At 45.3% G+C, this 16,440-nt stretch overlaps 4 protein-coding genes across 5 annotated transcripts; 1 reads left to right on the forward strand and 3 right to left on the reverse strand.

The window, feature by feature from the left end:
* Positions 1 to 37: 37 nt before the first annotated feature.
* On the forward strand, positions 38 to 4,439 carry LOC135519872 (zinc finger protein ZFAT-like). Its single transcript, XM_064945074.1, has 9 exons — positions 38 to 55; positions 111 to 275; positions 331 to 495; positions 551 to 605; positions 721 to 825; positions 2,620 to 2,744; positions 2,836 to 2,956; positions 3,107 to 3,252; positions 3,442 to 4,439. The coding sequence occupies exons 1-9, from the start codon at positions 38 to 40 to the stop codon at positions 3,667 to 3,669; spliced, it is 1,128 nt and encodes a 375-aa protein (XP_064801146.1). The 3' UTR covers positions 3,670 to 4,439.
* Positions 4,440 to 6,196, reverse strand: LOC135519873 (uncharacterized). Its single transcript, XM_064945075.1, has 4 exons — positions 5,799 to 6,196; positions 5,544 to 5,574; positions 5,247 to 5,364; positions 4,440 to 5,119 (listed from the first exon to the last, which is right to left on the reverse strand). Exons 1-4 carry the CDS (start codon positions 6,041 to 6,043, stop codon positions 4,725 to 4,727), a joined length of 789 nt encoding a protein of 262 aa, XP_064801147.1. The 5' UTR covers positions 6,044 to 6,196; the 3' UTR covers positions 4,440 to 4,724.
* A 439-nt stretch (positions 6,197 to 6,635) lies between these two features.
* On the reverse strand, positions 6,636 to 11,356 carry LOC135521055 (activity-dependent neuroprotective protein 2a-like). 2 transcript variants are annotated; one of them, XM_064946979.1, is made up of 4 exons: positions 11,107 to 11,356; positions 10,255 to 10,368; positions 10,028 to 10,120; positions 6,636 to 9,878 (listed from the first exon to the last, which is right to left on the reverse strand). In XM_064946979.1, exons 1-4 carry the CDS (start codon positions 11,233 to 11,235, stop codon positions 7,380 to 7,382), a joined length of 2,835 nt encoding a protein of 944 aa, XP_064803051.1. In that variant the 5' UTR covers positions 11,236 to 11,356; the 3' UTR covers positions 6,636 to 7,379. The 2 variants fall into 2 exon arrangements, with proteins under 2 accessions (XP_064803051.1, XP_064803052.1); XM_064946980.1 differs by having other exon boundaries at positions 11,097 to 11,215.
* A 625-nt stretch (positions 11,357 to 11,981) lies between these two features.
* Positions 11,982 to 15,957, reverse strand: LOC135521056 (partitioning defective 6 homolog gamma-like). The gene is made up of 3 exons (XM_064946981.1): positions 15,665 to 15,957; positions 14,888 to 15,110; positions 11,982 to 14,227 (listed from the first exon to the last, which is right to left on the reverse strand). Exons 1-3 carry the CDS (start codon positions 15,731 to 15,733, stop codon positions 13,194 to 13,196), a joined length of 1,326 nt encoding a protein of 441 aa, XP_064803053.1. The 5' UTR covers positions 15,734 to 15,957; the 3' UTR covers positions 11,982 to 13,193.
* Between the last annotated feature and the right edge of the window lie 483 nt (positions 15,958 to 16,440).

The following is a 16,440-nucleotide window of genomic DNA, read 5'->3' on the forward strand; positions in this document are numbered from 1 at the left end:
GAGTACTGTAACGCAGGGCCTGGGCCAGCCACCTCTGATGCTGTGGAGCAGCAAGGTGAGTCGCTCAGCAGAGACACACTGATCTCTGTGTCTCATACTGTACCAACCAGGAGTACTGTAACGCAGGGCCTGGGCCAGTCACCTCTGAGGCTGTGGAGCAGCAAGGTGAGTCGCTCAGCAGAGACACACCGATCTCTGTGTCTCATACTGTACCAACCAGGAGTACTGTAACGCAGGGCCTGGGCCAGCCACCTCTGATGCTGTGGAGCAGCATGGTGAGTCGCTCAGCAGAGACACACTGATCTCTGTGTCTCATACTGTACCAACCAGGAGTACTGTAACGCAGGGCCTGGGCCAGCCACCTCTGAGGCTGTGGAGCAGCAAGGTGAGTCGCTCAGCAGAGACACACTGATCTCTGTGTCTCATACTGTACCAACCAGGAGTACTGTAACGCAGGGCCTGGGCCAGCCACCTCTGAGGCTGTGGAGCAGCAAGGTGAGTCGCTCAGCAGAGACACACTGATCTCTGTGTCTCATACTGTACCAACCAGGAGTACTGTAACGCAGGGCCTGGGCCAGTCACCTCTGAGGCTGTGGAGCAGCAAGGTGAGTCGCTCAGCAGAGACACACTGATCTCTGTGTCTCATACTGTACCAACCAGGAGTACTGTAACGCAGGGCCTGGGCCAGCCACCTCTGAGGCTGTGGAGCAGCAAGGTGAGTCGCTCAGCAGAGACACACTGATCTCTGTGTCTCATACTGTACCAACCAGGAGTACTGTAACGCAGGGCCTGGGCCAGTCACCTCTGAGGCTGTGGAGCAGCAAGGTGAGTCGCTCAGCAGAGACACACTGATCTCTGTGTCTCATACTGTACCAACCAGGAGTACTGTAACGCAGGGCCTGGGCCAGCCACCTCTGATGCTGTGGAGCAGCAAGGTGAGTCGCTCAGCAGACACACTTAGCAGACGCTCTTATCCAGAAAGACTTAGTCAATGTATTCAACTAAGTTTAACAGGGAAAAACAAGTATTGTTGTCTCTACCTTCTTGCCCATTGTGCTGTTGTCTGTGCCCAATCATGTTTGTACCCTGTCTTGTGTTGCTACCATGCCTTTTGGTCATGTGTTGCTGCCTTGCTGTGTTGTTGTCTTTAGGTCTCTCTTTATGTCGTAGTGTATTTTGTCCTATATATTATTGTTATTATTTTTCAATCCCAGCCGCCGTCCCCACAGGAGGCCTTTTGCCTTTTGGGAGGCCGTCATTGTAAATAAGAACTTGTTCTTCACTGACTTGCCTAGTTAAATAAAAAAAATCAGTCATGTCAGTTCCAGTCCTGTATCTCTAGGTAGAGTGATGTGTCCTGTGTGTGACTATGTCCTATATCTCTAGGTAGAGTGATGTGTCCTGTGTGTGACTATGTCCTATATCTCTAGGTAGAGTGATGTGTCCTGTGTGTGACTATGTCCTATATCTCTAGGTAGAGTGATGTGTCCTGTGTGTGACTATGTCCTATATCTCTAGGTAGAGTGATGTGTCCTGTGTGTGACTATGTCCTATATCTCTAGGTAGAGTGATGTGTCCTGTGTGTGACTATGTCCTATATCTCTAGGTAGAGTGAAGTGTCCTATATCTCTAGGTGGAGTGAAGTGTCTTGTGTGTGACTATGTCCTATATCTCTAGGTGGATTGAAGTGTCCTGTGTGTGACTGTCCTATATCTCTTGGTGGAGTGAAGTGTCCTGTGTGTGACTATGTCCTATATCTCTTGGTGAAGTGTCTTGTGTGTGACTGTCCTATATCTCTAGGTAGAGTGATGTGTCCTGTGTGTGACTATGTCCTATATCTCTAGGTGGAGTGAAGTGTCCTGTGTGTGACTCCTATATCTCTTGGTGGAGTGAAGTGTCCTGTGTGTGACTATGTCCTATATCTCTTGGTGAAGTGTCTTGTGTGTGACTGTCCTATATCTCTAGGTAGAGTGATGTGTCCTGTGTGTGACTATGTCCTATATCTCTAGGTGGAGTGAAGTGTCCTGTGTGTGACTGTCCTATATCTCTAGGTAGAGTGATGTGTCCTGTGTGTGACTATGTCCTATATCTCTAGGTGGAGTGAAGTGTCCTGTATCTCTAGGTGGAGTGAAGTGTCCTGTGTGTGACTATGTCCTATATCTCTAGGTAGAGTGAAGTGTCCTGTGTGTGACTGTCCTATATCTCTAGGTAGAGTGAAGTGTCCTGTGTGTGACTATGTCCTATATCTCTAGGTGGAGTGAAGTGTCCTGTGTGTGACTGTCCTATATCTCTAGGTGGAGTGAAGTGTCCTGTGTGTGACTGTCCTATATCTCTAGGTGGAGTGAAGTGTCCTGTGTGTGACTGTCCTATATCTCTAGGTGGAGTGAAGTGTCCTGTGTGTGACTATGTCCTATATCTCTAGGTAGAGTGAAGTGTCCTGTGTGTGACTATGTCCTATATCTCTAGGTGGAGTGAAGTGTCCTATATATCTAGGTAGAGTGAAGTGTCCTGTGTGTGACTGTCCTATATCTCTAGGTAGAGTGAAGTGTCCTGTGTGTGACTGTCCTATATCTCTAGGTGGAGTGAAGTGTCCTGTGTGTGACTGTCCTATATCTCTAGGTGGAGTGAAGTGTCCTGTGTGTGACTATGTGTACGGTACCAAGTGGGAGATGAACAGACACCTGAAGAACAAGCATGGCCTCAAAGTGATTCAGAGTGAGGTGCTTGGTCTCAACCAATGGGAGGTAAGGTTTCATACTCTCCTATATATATATATATATGGTCAATATTAAGATGTTTTTCTATGTCTCGACACCGTGTTGTGTGTGTTCTGAGGTGGTGGAGCAGTCGGTGGAGGAGCCCCTTACCCAGTACCTCCACATCACTGAGACAGAGGACCCCCAGGGGACCGAAGCTGCCGTGTCGGCCCTCCAGGATCTCAGGTTCACAGAGAACGGTTAGGACAAGTTAGCCTGATCCCAGATCTGTTTGTACTCTTGCCAACGCCATTTGGCTCCTTGTCAAGCCACATACAACAGAGTGACAAAGAGTTGATATATCCTGGGTTTCCCTCACTGTGTTTCATGTATTGGAATGCTCTGCTTAGGGGTGGTGGCGACCACCACAGAAGGGCTGGATCCCACCGCGGTTAACATCCTGCAGCAGATCATTGAGCTGGGGGCGGAGTCTAATGATGCCACAGCAGCCTCCATGGTGGCCATGGTCCCTGGCAGAGTGACAGTGGTGGAGCAGGTAAGAGTAGTGTCAAAAGTAGTGCACTATAAAGGGAATAGGGTGCCAATAGTGCACTACTTTTGACCAGGGCCCTCTGGTCAAACTTAGTGCACTATAAAAGGGAATATGGTGCTTGGGCCCTTGTTAATAGGGAATATGTTGCCATTTAGGACATACCACTCCAATCCTCTTTCCAACATCTTCCAGGTGGCTGAGGAGGAGGAGCAGAGGAGCCACATTGTGATGATCCAGGACTCCTTCCAGCAGGCAGCCTCCATGGGGCTGGGTGAGGAGCACCATCTGGTGGTGTCGTCTGATGATGTGGAGGGCATGGAGACGGTCACCGTGTACACTCAGGGAGAGGACGCCTCCCAGTTCATCGTCTATGTCCAAGAGGCTGTGCAGACCGAGGAGCATACTGTGGAATCTATCTGAGCAGGACAGAGCGTTGGTGCAGGCATGGAGGAGCAGTCAACAGTTTCATCCTGGGTCATTCAGTAGGTGGAAGACATTTTTAACACGGGGAGATATTACCTGAACTTGGTCCAATTAGAACACAGATTTGCATTGTTCCGTTGCTAGACATTTTTCTACAGTGTTGCCTATTGAACTCCACCCTGGCTTGCTCTATGAAACCCACAACCAATCTCCAATGGCTTTGATTGGAATAACATAGTGGCTTGAAATGTATCATTTCATCGCTTATGCCTTTTCTCTGTGATTAGCATATCCTTACGTTAATTCAACTTAATATAGCAAAAGGCTTTTCTTAGAAAACCAGATTTTGGAATGTACTTTTTATAGAAGTGTATAAGTCATTTAGTAAGGGGATAATTCAAATATTCATGGCGGGATTCAATCTGTAACGCTGTGGACAATGAGCCTTTGAAAGGCTTCGTTACGGCGTTCACAGAGATCACATTCAAGGCAAAAGCCTTAATCGGAAATGACCTTTTAAAATATCAAGAGCCTTTTCAGATTGCATCTCGGCCTTTTACTTAACTTACAACATAGTTGCAGTTTTTGCATGATGTGCCTTTTAATGTTTACAACGGATCATTTACAGGACTGGATTCTTTATAGGACTAGATTGGTGATCATGTTTTTCTATATACACCCCCCCCCATCCCATCCTGTTGACTAATATTTCTACACCTATTGGAATGGTAGTCAATGAACAATTAAACGTATCATGACCAACTCAATACCTTTGAAAGTGTTTATTGACATGAACAATTCACCCATGTCTCATCTCTGGTGCAAAACTACCAAAACACACATGTAAGGAGAGGGGATCTCCAGAACACTGGTCATTCATGTTGCCTTCCAATGCTCCTCGGAAGTGAGAAATACAAGGTTCCGACGGCGAAACAAACCACTTGGAACGACTCTCCCAAGTTGGACTTCCGAATAGGAAGGTCTGTGATGGAGATGATAACCGACAAGTTGTGATGTTTCGTCACTGGCATTTCACCTTTTCAACTAAGGATCTAGGACTTCCTGCTCTCCTCAGCCATGAGTTCTCGGACCTGGTCGTCTTCCTGGCTGAATGCCCGGCCGTCCTCCTCCTCCCTCTCCTGACCCTGGCTGTGCCTGGACAGAAGGTACTCCTTAGGAGTGATGTCATCATCAACGGGCCGTTTAGACTTCTTCTTCTTCTCCATTATCTTCTGCTTCCTGTATTCTGCCAGCACCTCCAGCTGCTGCATTGTGAGCTCTGGTGCCAGGGTGTTTGAGGTAGTGTCTTTGACCCTCAGTTTGTAGTCCAGGATCTGTTTGTTGAGCGCGTCGTGGTCAACCCCGAACAGCACAGGTTTTTTAGATGTGGTGGGCTGTCCTGATTCCACTACATTTACATTTACATTTAAGTCATTTAGCAGACGCTCTTATCCAGAGCGACTTACAAATTGGTGAATTCACCTTCTGACATCCAGTGGAACAGCCACTTTACAATAGTGCATCTAAGTCATTAGGGGGGGGGGCAGGACACCTGATTGTTGACTTCAGGGAGCTCAGTAGATCAGTGATGGCCTTGTACAGGATGGAGTTGAGGACTCTGGTGCGCATGTTGTCCTCTTGGCTTCGTTTCTTAGGTGGCTTCAGAGCACTGTGCTGACTGGACGGTGGCCCCTGTCAGAATTACACAAAGGTTAAAATGTGAAACCGGATACAGCAAGCCTGAGTGCCCGTCTGTTTCTACTGTCTTGACAACTCCTACGGAATTGTTATGCCAATGACAACAGATCAGGGACCAGGCTGAGAATAAGCATAATTACAATCTAAATCATGACGTGAGACAGTGTACCAACCTGGGGCGGTGTTTCATACCAGAGCTTCTTTCTGTTGAAGACATGCAATGAAGAAAACGTTACTCAAGTCATAGCAGAAGAGGAGCCTGGTACCTGATCCGTTTGTGCTCATGCTAACAACTTATTGTCAAGCCAAACATGCTTGGCGTGACAAGGATTTGACATGACGGCTCAAACAGGCTAGCAAGACATGATGAATCAAATCAGACAACTCAGGGCTTGCTACCAAAACGTCAAACCATAACGTTCTCTTACTTTGTTTTGTTGACAAACTTCCTCAATAAGTTTTTACCAGCACACTTGGAAGAAGTGTGAAAATCTCTTCTGTCATGACAAACTGATGAGACAGAACGGCGCTCGCAGTTCAAATGATGGACTCGATGCTGAGGATCAAGTTCGACACTGCCGCTGCTCCGTTTCATCATAGCCATACAACTGCTCGCGTAATGCTGAAGAACTAGACATTGTTTTACTCTTGAGTATGTATTAATTCCAAACATAATTCATATGTTACTCAAACTGTTAAAAAATTCGGTCGCACACCAGCTACCTAGCTAGCATGTATATAAACATCACTCTGCACAACTAGTAATGTCTGTATGAGGAATGGGTTAAGGCAGAAGCAATCGTTGTCAAAGCGACTTCTTTTTTGGTATTGTGGCAAACAAATGTAATAGGCGTAGGCCGCCACCTACTGTATTGGCTGTGTATCCGCCTACTATTCTGTAGCATGTATTCAATACACTTTGTGAAACAATTACCCTACCAACTAACCCTGCACCCATTAAAACCTCACCACTACTCCACTACTTTAGCCCGATCTAAACCTACTCCAGGCAAGCAGCCTGGGACACTATTGTTCAAAATATCTTGTAACTCTACTGCAGTAAAATGCCTGTACACCCAATGTATGCTAGAAATAAATTCACAATCGATGATACCACAGATAAGGTTAGATAATATTAATTCAAATTGTTAATACAATTTTTAAAAATCTACTAGTAGACTTGTTGGGTGTATTTCAAGCCAGGACATACTATATTTATTTCATTTTAATCCACATGCCAAACCCAATAAAGAAACAAACTAAAATTTTTAAGAAATATGGTAATTTATGTGCAAAACAAAAACACTGATCAACGAGTTCATCTCTAGAAAAGAAGGAAAAACACATCCTTTAATTTAGCACACCATGAAAACTTCTATAGGAGAACCGAGGCACTTGTACTATGCATCTTGAATGTCACTTTATTATATACTACAGCATATTATGCTAATAAACTGCTTTAGTTTTGAGCCAAATAGTGCGTGTTTACAAGCTGCCCAGGCTGTGAAGTTATACTGTACATATAGTTATCAATGACATGAGATTCCAAATAAATAGTGTATGTGTCCACAAGTTCTTGGGTATATTAACAGATCTTATAAAATATCTACACACATTTCAATTCTACTAAACACTCTTTACAATTGTACAAAAACAAATTGGTCCACACTGTTTTTTTTTGTCAAAATGCGTCCATGTATAAACTCAAGTGTTAATTGACAAAATACTAAATCAGACTTTTTTCCCCCCATGACCTCAAAAGGGACATCTAATTCTCATGACTCTTTCTCGTCTTTAAATGTTGTCTCGATGACATCGTTTCCTTTTAAAATTCCCTTTTTATAATAAGAAAATAATGACAAGGGCTATCACCGTTTCTTTCTATACATCCTAAATATATCTTCTAGATAAACACAGCTTGCAATTTGGTTCATATATTTCCTTGTTTTTTTGCACACTGACTCACTTTGAATGCATTCTGTCTGCAGAATGACTGTGCATACAGTGAGTTAGACATTTACGTTCCCTGGTTCAGCTTTCTTTTCAGGTTCAATCTCTGGAACAACAAGGTCGTGCTTCAGCTTGCTCAGCTCAGTCCAGTTAAACCCCATCAGAACCTTAGTCTTCTTCTGTCGGAGCGCTTTCATACACCGGCTGCGCTTCGCCCCAAACAGAGACGCCACATCAGTCCTCTGGAACCACAGACGGCCCGCCAGGGCCTCCATCTCTTTCCTCGACAGGTAGGGCCTCTGGTGGAAGTATCTGGTGAGGAACTCCTTTCTATCCTGGAAGGGAAGCATCTCAATTCCTGTGGGATCCAGCACCAGGGACACAGTGGGGTCAAATGTAAAAGCACCAGGTTTGGATTTGTGCCCCACCTGCTGCTGGGTGGCGCCCCCTGTCGCTTCCCTAGACCTACTCGGTCTGCTCTGATCCAGGGCAGCGGCCGGCACGCCACCGTTGATTGTCTGGGCATTTGGATCAGGGTTGATCAATCTCTCTGCATCCTTGGCTGCCTTGGGGGCACACCTGCAGCGCTGGACGTGTATGGAGATGGTTTTGGAAGTGGACTTGTCTGTGTACACCCCCAGGCAGTATACACACTTGAATGCTGGGGCCTTCAGTATGGCATGTATAGTGGGTACAATGTGGTGCTTTGTCTTCAGATGGAGCTCGTAATCCTCCCCGTTCTGAGGCTTCTCTGGACAGAAGGGACAACCGTCTTTTGCTAGGTTTTGATATGCTGACTTGATGGACTCTCGTCTCAGCTTCAGATAGATCCGGTCTTTAGTCGATGTGACCAGAACCACATTTAGCTCCTTGTCTGCAAGCAGGTCTTTAGGGACAGTTGCGCTCATGTCAAAAAAGGGAAACAAAAGGCCCCCCTGGGGATTGATTCCCAGACGATATTTCTCTTTGAGGACGTCACAGTTGGCTTTGTCTGAGAGCTTGTGTTCCTTACCCATGTGTACCATGACTTGCTGGATGGAATAGAACACCAATGGGCAGAGCAAACACTGCAGACCATGCAACAAATGTTGAAAAATACCCTTCTCCGACAATAACGTTTTACATCTTGTGCATTTCACTGTGTTATTCTCCATCTTCTTCAGAAATTGTGTCTGCACAGCCAACTCTTTGGGTTTCTCAGTGCCGTTGTCACCTTGTGTCAGGTTCATCACGGCCGTGCCAGCCGCTTGATTGGACACCGTACCGTTTCCCATGACGATTATAGTCGACGGCTTGTTCTGCTGTTGTAGAGTGGTCATGTTCTGCGTCACAAGCACACCTTTATTGACAATTTGGGTGACCCCAGCAGACTGGACTGGCATGGCAACCTGAACAGTTTCCAGTGTGTAGGTTGGCATGCCGTTTACCTTGTTGCCAGTAGGGACCAGACGGACAGACTGGGAGGACATGACGGCTCCTCTGGGACCAGACTGGGTCAACATAAAGGGCTGGGAACCACCACCCATCTTGTTTTGGACATTGATTTGGACACCAGGTGGAAGTAGGACCTGTCGGGGCTGTTGTTGTTGTTGGGGAACTCTAATTGTTATTGGTAACGGTTTGGTGGCATTCTGCTGGGTGTTGGGCAGCATCATTCTGATGGGACCAGCTTTGACGAGTGTGGAGGTGGGCAAGGCAGCACGGTTCTGAAGAGAAGTAACTGCCCGCTGAGTGAGTACTAGGCCGTTTCCTGCTGCACCCTGTGTGGCGAGGAACATGTGCCTCTGGTTTGGACCACACACAAGGGCCGTTGTGTTACTTGGAGCAGCCAGAAGCATAGTACCAGTGGAAGGGTTTTTTGATATGGACCTTCCGTTGGGTTGTTGTTGGTTACTGTTCTTGGAGACCAGAGAGACTACTTTTTGGACAGCCCTGGGAGCCAGGTTCGGAAGCTTCTGCTGCGGGCCGTTCCTTATGCTAGTTTTGAGGTTGGTGTTGACGTGTTCGACGATGAAGGGCCTGATGTGCTCGTGCAGTTCCTTGTGTTTGTCTGAGCTCAGAATGTGGTAGAGCAGGTGCTCTGACGTCTCCGCCGGCATGTTACACATCCTGCAGAAGAACGTGGACAATTTGACCCCGCCCACTGTCTGTTCTGCTTCGTTCCGGTGACCATAGTAACGGTTCAACAACGATCCGTAGTGGTTCACCAGGACGTGTTTTCTCATGACATAGAACAGCGAGTCGTGGAACCCACAGCCTCGACACGAGTATTTGTCTCCTACGTCAGTGGTGGAGACTGAATGGATGGTAGTATGGGACGTGGTGGAGGTTAAAGTACATGAGGCACTGGTGGTTTTGGCCGAGCCCCCGTGGAACAGCTTGATGTGTTGATTGGTGACATCAGGCTGGCTGATGAAGGAACAGTTGGGGCAGGAGGACAGGGCGCTGATGTCCTCCTCCTCCTCGTGACAGCGCTGGACGTGTCCTCTGAAGGTGTACCATGACCGGGTAGAGAACCAGCACAGGGCACAGCATAGCATCTCCCTGCGATATGGCCACTGAGTGATTTAAATAATAATGATGAAGTTAGCATGTGATTTAAATATGAATGTTACATTTACAATATAAAGTTAAGACATATTACAGTATTGCAACAGCTATTATGACAGAATAATAAATGACTTGTCGTCCACAATGATGAGCGTACCCTTTTTCTCCTTTTGCCATGGTAACCGTCCGTTAGATCCTCCCAGTCTGTGTTCTCAAAACAGTCGTCTCCTGCATCAAAGCATTTAAGATCCTGGAAAACAAAATAGACCAAGATAGGGTTAATGCAAAAATGAATCTATCAATATTCTATTAAGAGTAGCCACAGTGAACAAGGTCCCACTAATATCTGTGCTTGAACATTTGTAGTGTACAAACAGAACTTACATCCAACAACTTTTTGCAGTTGTCAAGTCCAATGTCACATAGAATATCTTTGACTCTCTTCCTTGATTGTCTGATTTTGTCCAGTTTCTCCACAGGTAGTTGGTACATCTTTCCCTGCACGAGCAAAACACAGCAGTAAATAAAAGGGTCATTTCACAAGCCAGAGGTAGGCCTAGAAATAAAAACAATACATTTTAAATCAGCTTGTTTTTGTATATACTGTAAACAGTAACCACTTCAGTGTCAGTGATACAAAGCAGCATTTAGTGGAGGTGCCTCTTGATTAGTAGGCCAAGCAAGCGGTTGCCTCTGAATCCCATAAATAGTTATATATAAAATGATAACAACTTTGTCATTAGTCATTGTTGGCGTAAATGGTACGTTCCTCGGTTTTCGTTACTGGCTACATGAACGCAATGCCAGCCAAAATGACCAGCCAAGTAGTAAAACTGATCATTTGGTCACTTCGTCTGCTGCGAAAAACTGCAGTTAAGAGAAGTTACATAATTCTGTGAATGGCACACTGACAGTTGGATGTTACTGGCTGGCAAATAACTACGAAGAATGAGCAGAGAAATAATAAACCACTGATAAATAATCAGGATGCATAATAATACTGCATCTGCGCAAGCCAGCTAAAACAGTTGTTAGCTAGCTGGATGACTGATGCTAGCATCGCATTTTGCCTAATTTGCATGCACACACAGACAGGTCACTGAGGTAACTTCACCACTCATACACATTTGGCGGCAGGATTTAAATATTTGGTGAATTGCAACAACGTTTTGGACACAATGTTAATCATGCAGATATATAGTGAAGATACATTTGGGAAAGTGTACCTTACACGACCTGGCAGTCGAAGAGAAAGCTCTCGACAGAGTGCGTGCTCGTGAGTCTGTTTTCACCAATCCGAGTGGAGAAGAGCTTAGGCGCGCGCACCACACGGCTATGAAAAATATACCATGAAATACTCGGCATGCACTTATCAAATCGTTTTCTTCGCCTATAATACCAATAATGGCAGAATTTCCTCTATTTTTAATCAACCATTTCTTTTGTTTGTTCTGTTGAAGAGCATCATCCAACTATTGATAGGAAACATGGCGCACAGGAAGTGAGGAAGTGACGTTTGCTCATTAACATATTGCATGGTCATGACCCTCCAATCAAATGAGTGTGTCTCTAATTCTTACCCTGGACCATTTTGAGCACAGTAGAACAATTGAGTTGACCTTGATCACCACTGGGGACCACACCTGTTGCCACCAGGTGTATCACACACATCAATTCATATCATACCTGTTGCAGCTTGGGGCACCCTGTGAAATCACACCTACGGGGAATAAACTACAATAGGTAAACATGGCATATCTTCATATTGAATATAGAATACAATAAGAATTTTAATGGAATACATATAGAATTCTAGAATGCAAATGGACACATTTGCCTGGTTCAATGAGAGATTTCTGCAGCTCTAAGTATTTCTGGTCAATGTCATTTTCCCATAAGCAGAACATTATGACAACAAATATCATACCAGGTCAGATGTGAGCTCAAGACAGGGTCAAGCATTAGGTACTTGAACAATATTTTTGATAACTTATCAGCAAGCATGGTCTACATCTGTATTGTTGAAGTGGGTCAGGGAGACTGTTTTGTTTCATCTTTGAGTTAAACCTACGGGCCTACTGTAAGCAAATCACAAATAACTGAAACTGTGGTTGATATTTAGCCCACATGCTCTTTAATCAAAGTCTGTGGACAGAAGGGATGAAAACTCACAGATACAAATGCCAGTGGCTCACACAGTTCATAATGACACAGTTCATAATGACACAATTCATAATGACACAGTTCATAATGACACAGTTCATAATGACACAGTTCATAATGACACAGTTCATAATGACACAATTCATAATGTCACAGTTCATAATGACACAGTTCATAATGACACAGTTCATAATGACACAATTCATAATGTCACAGTTCATAATGACACAGTTCATAATGACATTTGGGACACACGTAATGGCTTGATATTTTGTTAAGGGGATAGTTAAGGATTTATTCCTCATATATGGCATTAGACATATTTATTTAACCTTTATTTAACTAGGCAAGTCAGTTAAGAACAAATTCTTATTTACAATGACGGGCCAATTGTGCGCCGCCCTATGGGACTCCCAATCACGGCCGGTTGTGATACAGTCTGGAATCGAACCAGGGCCTGTAGTGACGCCTCTAGCGCTGAGATGCAGTGACTTAGACCGCTGTGCCACTTGTGAGATATAATAAAACCACAACAGTGCTGTAGCTTTGATAATACATTCTCTCTACACAATGCATCAGCAGTACATGTAAAGGACATGCACAGTCACAGTATAACAACAAGTGCCAGAACTGGATTTACTAATAATACATAATGGTGTTTCATGACTATTTCCATATTAAATACTTAGGAGCTCCGCTTTGTGGTTTCAAATGTGCTGAGAGACTGACGCTGAGAGGGACAACATTTAAGTGGGTTCAAAAGGTCAGATCCCTGAATTCACAATGTATCATCAACACCCTATTCCCTTTATAGTGCACTACTTGTGACCAGGGTCCAGGTCAAAGCAGTGCGCTATATAGGAAATGGGGTGCCATTTGGGACCCAGCCAATAAGAAACGTCTCCTCCGTCTCAAGCATTGAAAAGTTATAACAAAGGCTGGCAGTGTTTGTAGCACAGGAGGTCGGTTGGACCTTAATTAGGGAGGACAGGCTAGTTGTAATGGCTGGAGCAGAATGAGTGGAATGGTATCAAATACATCAAACATGTGGTTTAATCAAACACGTGTTTTATACCATACCATTCACTTAATTCTGGCCATTTTTATGTGCCGTCCTCCCCTCCCTGTGGTTTGTAGTGTTCTAGAATCTGACTGTAGAATCACAAGGTGATGACCATTCCGTCCTCCTCCACCCCTCCCCTCTGTAGCACCAGGCTGCGTCGTAGCTCTGTCCTCAGGGTGAGCAGGCTGCTGTGGTTAAACACACCTCCATTCATCTCCCTGATGGCTGGGCTGCTGCCGTAGTGCTGCTGCAGGGTCAGGTCTCGGTTCAGTCTGAGGTTCAGGTTAGTGAGGCTGGGCTGTGAGTGATAGGAGGTTGAGGAGATGACAGAGTAAGGTCGACGGGGAGGGCGTCGGGTGGATGGCCTAGGAGAAGGCCTAGGACTCTGCTGGGGCTGGGACCAAGCCTGGGAACGGGAGGCTGTGGAGGTGGAGGCACTGGAGCGACGGGATGAGTTTCTGAGTCTTCTCTCAATCACAATGTCCAAGTCCTCGTCGCTCTGCAGCTCGTCATCAGTGAAACTGTAGGCTCCCACACAGATGGGCATGCTGTGGTAACTCTGACAGATGGGCGTGCTGTGGTAACTCTGGTAGTCTAAAGAGCTGACACTGCCTGAGTTTATCCCCGACATCCAGCTGCCGGTACGCACTATGTTATTACGCTGGTTCACCGGCTTCACCGTGATGATAAGATTGTGACTGTTTGCGATCATCATGTCTGTGACCTGGTCTAACACCTTGCCCATCACCTCAATCCCATTCACCTCAAGCACCTGGTCGTTAATGGCCAGCAGCCCTGTGCTCTCAGCCAGGCCTCCAGGGACCAGCCGTGAGATGAAGATCCCAGGTACCTTCTCCAGGCCGTGGGGAGTCACCCTCACAGTGGTCCCATCCCGGATATAGAACCCCAGGGGCCTCTCTGAGCCCTGGCGGTAAAGGCGCACCCGGCGCTGAGATGCGGGCAGGAAATCTGTGTCAATGATGGACGAGATGGGACGGAAGTCCTGCGGCCTGCTGATGAGGACCGTGGGCCTTTTGCGGTTCACGTCGCCGCGTGGCAGGGGGATCGCTGGCACCTTCCTCCGGCGCGTCACAGTGGCATTGGGGCAGAAGGTATTGTCGTCTACTTCCTCTGTGAAAAGGAAATCTGTGAGTACACATCTTGAAAAGCAAAACTTGTCAAATGTACTAACTAGTCTAATTCCCCTAAGGGCTACAATGCAACTAAATTGATGCATTGTTTGTTTTACTGTGTGGGTCAATGTGGGCAAGAAACAACTTCTGACTTAGCACAACAACCAGGGCATAAATCATACTGTCAACATCAGAAAGGATTGCTGCAGAACATGTTCTGATTCTCTACAAACTATATAAACAGGAGTTCCTGAGGGTACATAAACAAGGGAAACAAATGTAGATAGTCCACCATGTAAACAAACATACGAAAATAGCAGCGCACAGCAATTACATGAAAATAAACATCAACCCTGGACAACTAAATTACTTCCCCTTCTGCTGCTGGTGGAGACACACATAAACAACTTCCCTGATGCAAACTCTGATAAATCCCGTATGACGAAGGCTTGCAAGAAGGATATTTGAATTCCAGTCTCAGCTTTGGATGATATGTTATCTCAGTGTTATTGAAGCCTATCGATGTTACCTGGTTTTTATTACCTTTTTAATGACAGACAACCATAATAACTGGCTTAGTCTTGCATAATTACAGCTAGTTGTGTTTAGGGCTTCAGAGTAAAACAACTGGCTGGTCTAGTCTGTTCTGGGTGTATACCTTGTCTCTGTATGAAGATCCGCAGTAAGGTAGGAGCAGTGGACACGGCCTTGCAGAAGTTGCCATCGTTATTGATGGGTAGTAGCTCTCCCTGGATATCTGCATAGCCAATGATGACGTCACTGCTGGTTAGACGGTGCAGGCGCAGGATGAGCTTGTAGAAATCTTGGAACTCCCCGGGGTTGGAACGGTTAAGAGAAAACCTTCTGAACTCTGCTCCATACTAAAGACAGAATGTTTCGGAGAAACTTTGAACGATAAAGAAAAGTTGTCCTTTCCATACTTATTAGACAAATCAAAGCAATTCATTGACGAATGCGTTTTTGATATTGAGTGTCAGCAATGTATTAGGCTACTGGACTAAACTATGATATGGAGCAAAATATACATGTACCTGTAGATCAGCCAAGAATTGTGAGCAGAAAATCTATCTAGCTTATAGCCATAATATTGGCTATTACATATGCAGGTAATAACACATTACTTAGAATCTAAAATATGTTATGACAGGTAAAAATAGAAATTAATGGGTGAATGGACCACCACATTGGTGGTAAACAGATTATTTCATACCATAAAAGCATAAACGCATTTTTTGAAATGACAGTAGCCTACACTAGGGTGACATATTGGTTGTAGGACTATATATAATTGTAGTCAAGGACCGTTATTCTTCCATTTATCGGGAGCACATTGCGCAGCTAGACAGCATCCTCTCCAAATGGAACAATAGTCAGCCAATAAAACAGGATGCCCAACTCCCGCGCGGCTACTTACTTTGCTTTTCACTTCCACTGTCGCACGATACTGCAAAGAAGACTGCGATTTACTTAAACTCCGATTCATTTTCTTATTCTTCAGAACCCCACTGGGTTCTGTGTGGGTTGTAGACTACTACGTCTGTGGGTTCAGTTTGATCCACTGTCTGCTGCCTGTGCGTAAAGTTACGCTTCTTCATACAAAGCCGTTTTCCCGTACTTCTGCCGGAGTAGTTACTGCTTTCTTCTGTCACATAAAAAAAACTGTGTTGTTCCCCGCTGACTGGTGCGGGACCGGGGCCGAGGTATTGGGTAAAGTTAACCATCATGACATCACCGCCCCCATCCTTTCCATAGCTTCCCTCTCCTCTCCACCGGAGGACGCAGTTTCTTCTCTTAAAGTGCTATAGGGATGGATTACATTGGACTACTAAATATCTTATAACTTTGCTTCTGTAACGGTTTTCTTGTGGTGAAGGAGAGGCGGACCAAAACGCAGCGTGGTGGTTATTCATGGTTCTTTAATATAGACACTATACATGAATAGACTAACAAAACAAGAATTGTGAAAAAACCAAAACAGCCCTATCTGGTGCAAACACAGAGACAGGAACAAACACACGGTGAAACCCAGGCTACCTAAGTATGATTCTCAATCAGAGACAACTAAAGACACCTGCTTCTGATTGAGAACCATACGAGGCCGAAACATAGAAATACCCAAATCATAAAAAAACAGACTGCCCACCCCAACTCACGCCCTGACCATACTAAATAATGACAAAACAAAGGAAA

Source organism: Oncorhynchus masou, chromosome 29 (assembly GCF_036934945.1).
Source record: "Oncorhynchus masou masou isolate Uvic2021 chromosome 29, UVic_Omas_1.1, whole genome shotgun sequence".
In the NCBI taxonomy this organism is placed as follows: domain Eukaryota; kingdom Metazoa; phylum Chordata; class Actinopteri; order Salmoniformes; family Salmonidae; genus Oncorhynchus; species Oncorhynchus masou.

Coding starts and splice junctions, on each gene's coding strand:
- LOC135521055 (XM_064946979.1), bottom strand. CDS start 11,235: ATGCCGAGTATTTCATGGTATATTTTTCATAGCCGTGTGGTGCGCGCG. Junction 10,369..11,106: donor GCTTTCTCTTCGACTGCCAG/GTCGTGTAAGGT, acceptor TTGCTCGTGCAG/GGAAAGATGTACCAACTACC. Junction 10,121..10,254: donor ACTGCAAAAAGTTGTTGGAT/GTAAGTTCTGTT, acceptor TTTGTTTTCCAG/GATCTTAAATGCTTTGATGC.
- LOC135521056 (XM_064946981.1), bottom strand. CDS start 15,733: ATGAATCGGAGTTTAAGTAAATCGCAGTCTTCTTTGCAGTATCGTGCG. Junction 15,111..15,664: donor CAGTGGAAGTGAAAAGCAAA/GTAAGTAGCCGC, acceptor TTCTGTCTTTAG/TATGGAGCAGAGTTCAGAAG. Junction 14,228..14,887: donor GATCTTCATACAGAGACAAG/GTATACACCCAG, acceptor TCCTTTTCACAG/AGGAAGTAGACGACAATACC.
- LOC135519873 (XM_064945075.1), bottom strand. CDS start 6,043: ATGTTTGGAATTAATACATACTCAAGAGTAAAACAATGTCTAGTTCTT. Junction 5,575..5,798: donor AAGTTTGTCAACAAAACAAA/GTAAGAGAACGT, acceptor TGTCTTCAACAG/AAAGAAGCTCTGGTATGAAA. Junction 5,120..5,246: donor GGCCATCACTGATCTACTGA/GCTCCCTGAAGT, acceptor GCTCTGGATAAG/AGCGTCTGCTAAATGACTTA.
- LOC135519872 (XM_064945074.1), top strand. Junction 496..550: donor TGAGGCTGTGGAGCAGCAAG/GTGAGTCGCTCA, acceptor TGTACCAACCAG/GAGTACTGTAACGCAGGGCC. Junction 826..2,619: donor TGAGGCTGTGGAGCAGCAAG/GTGAGTCGCTCA, acceptor CTATATCTCTAG/GTGGAGTGAAGTGTCCTGTG.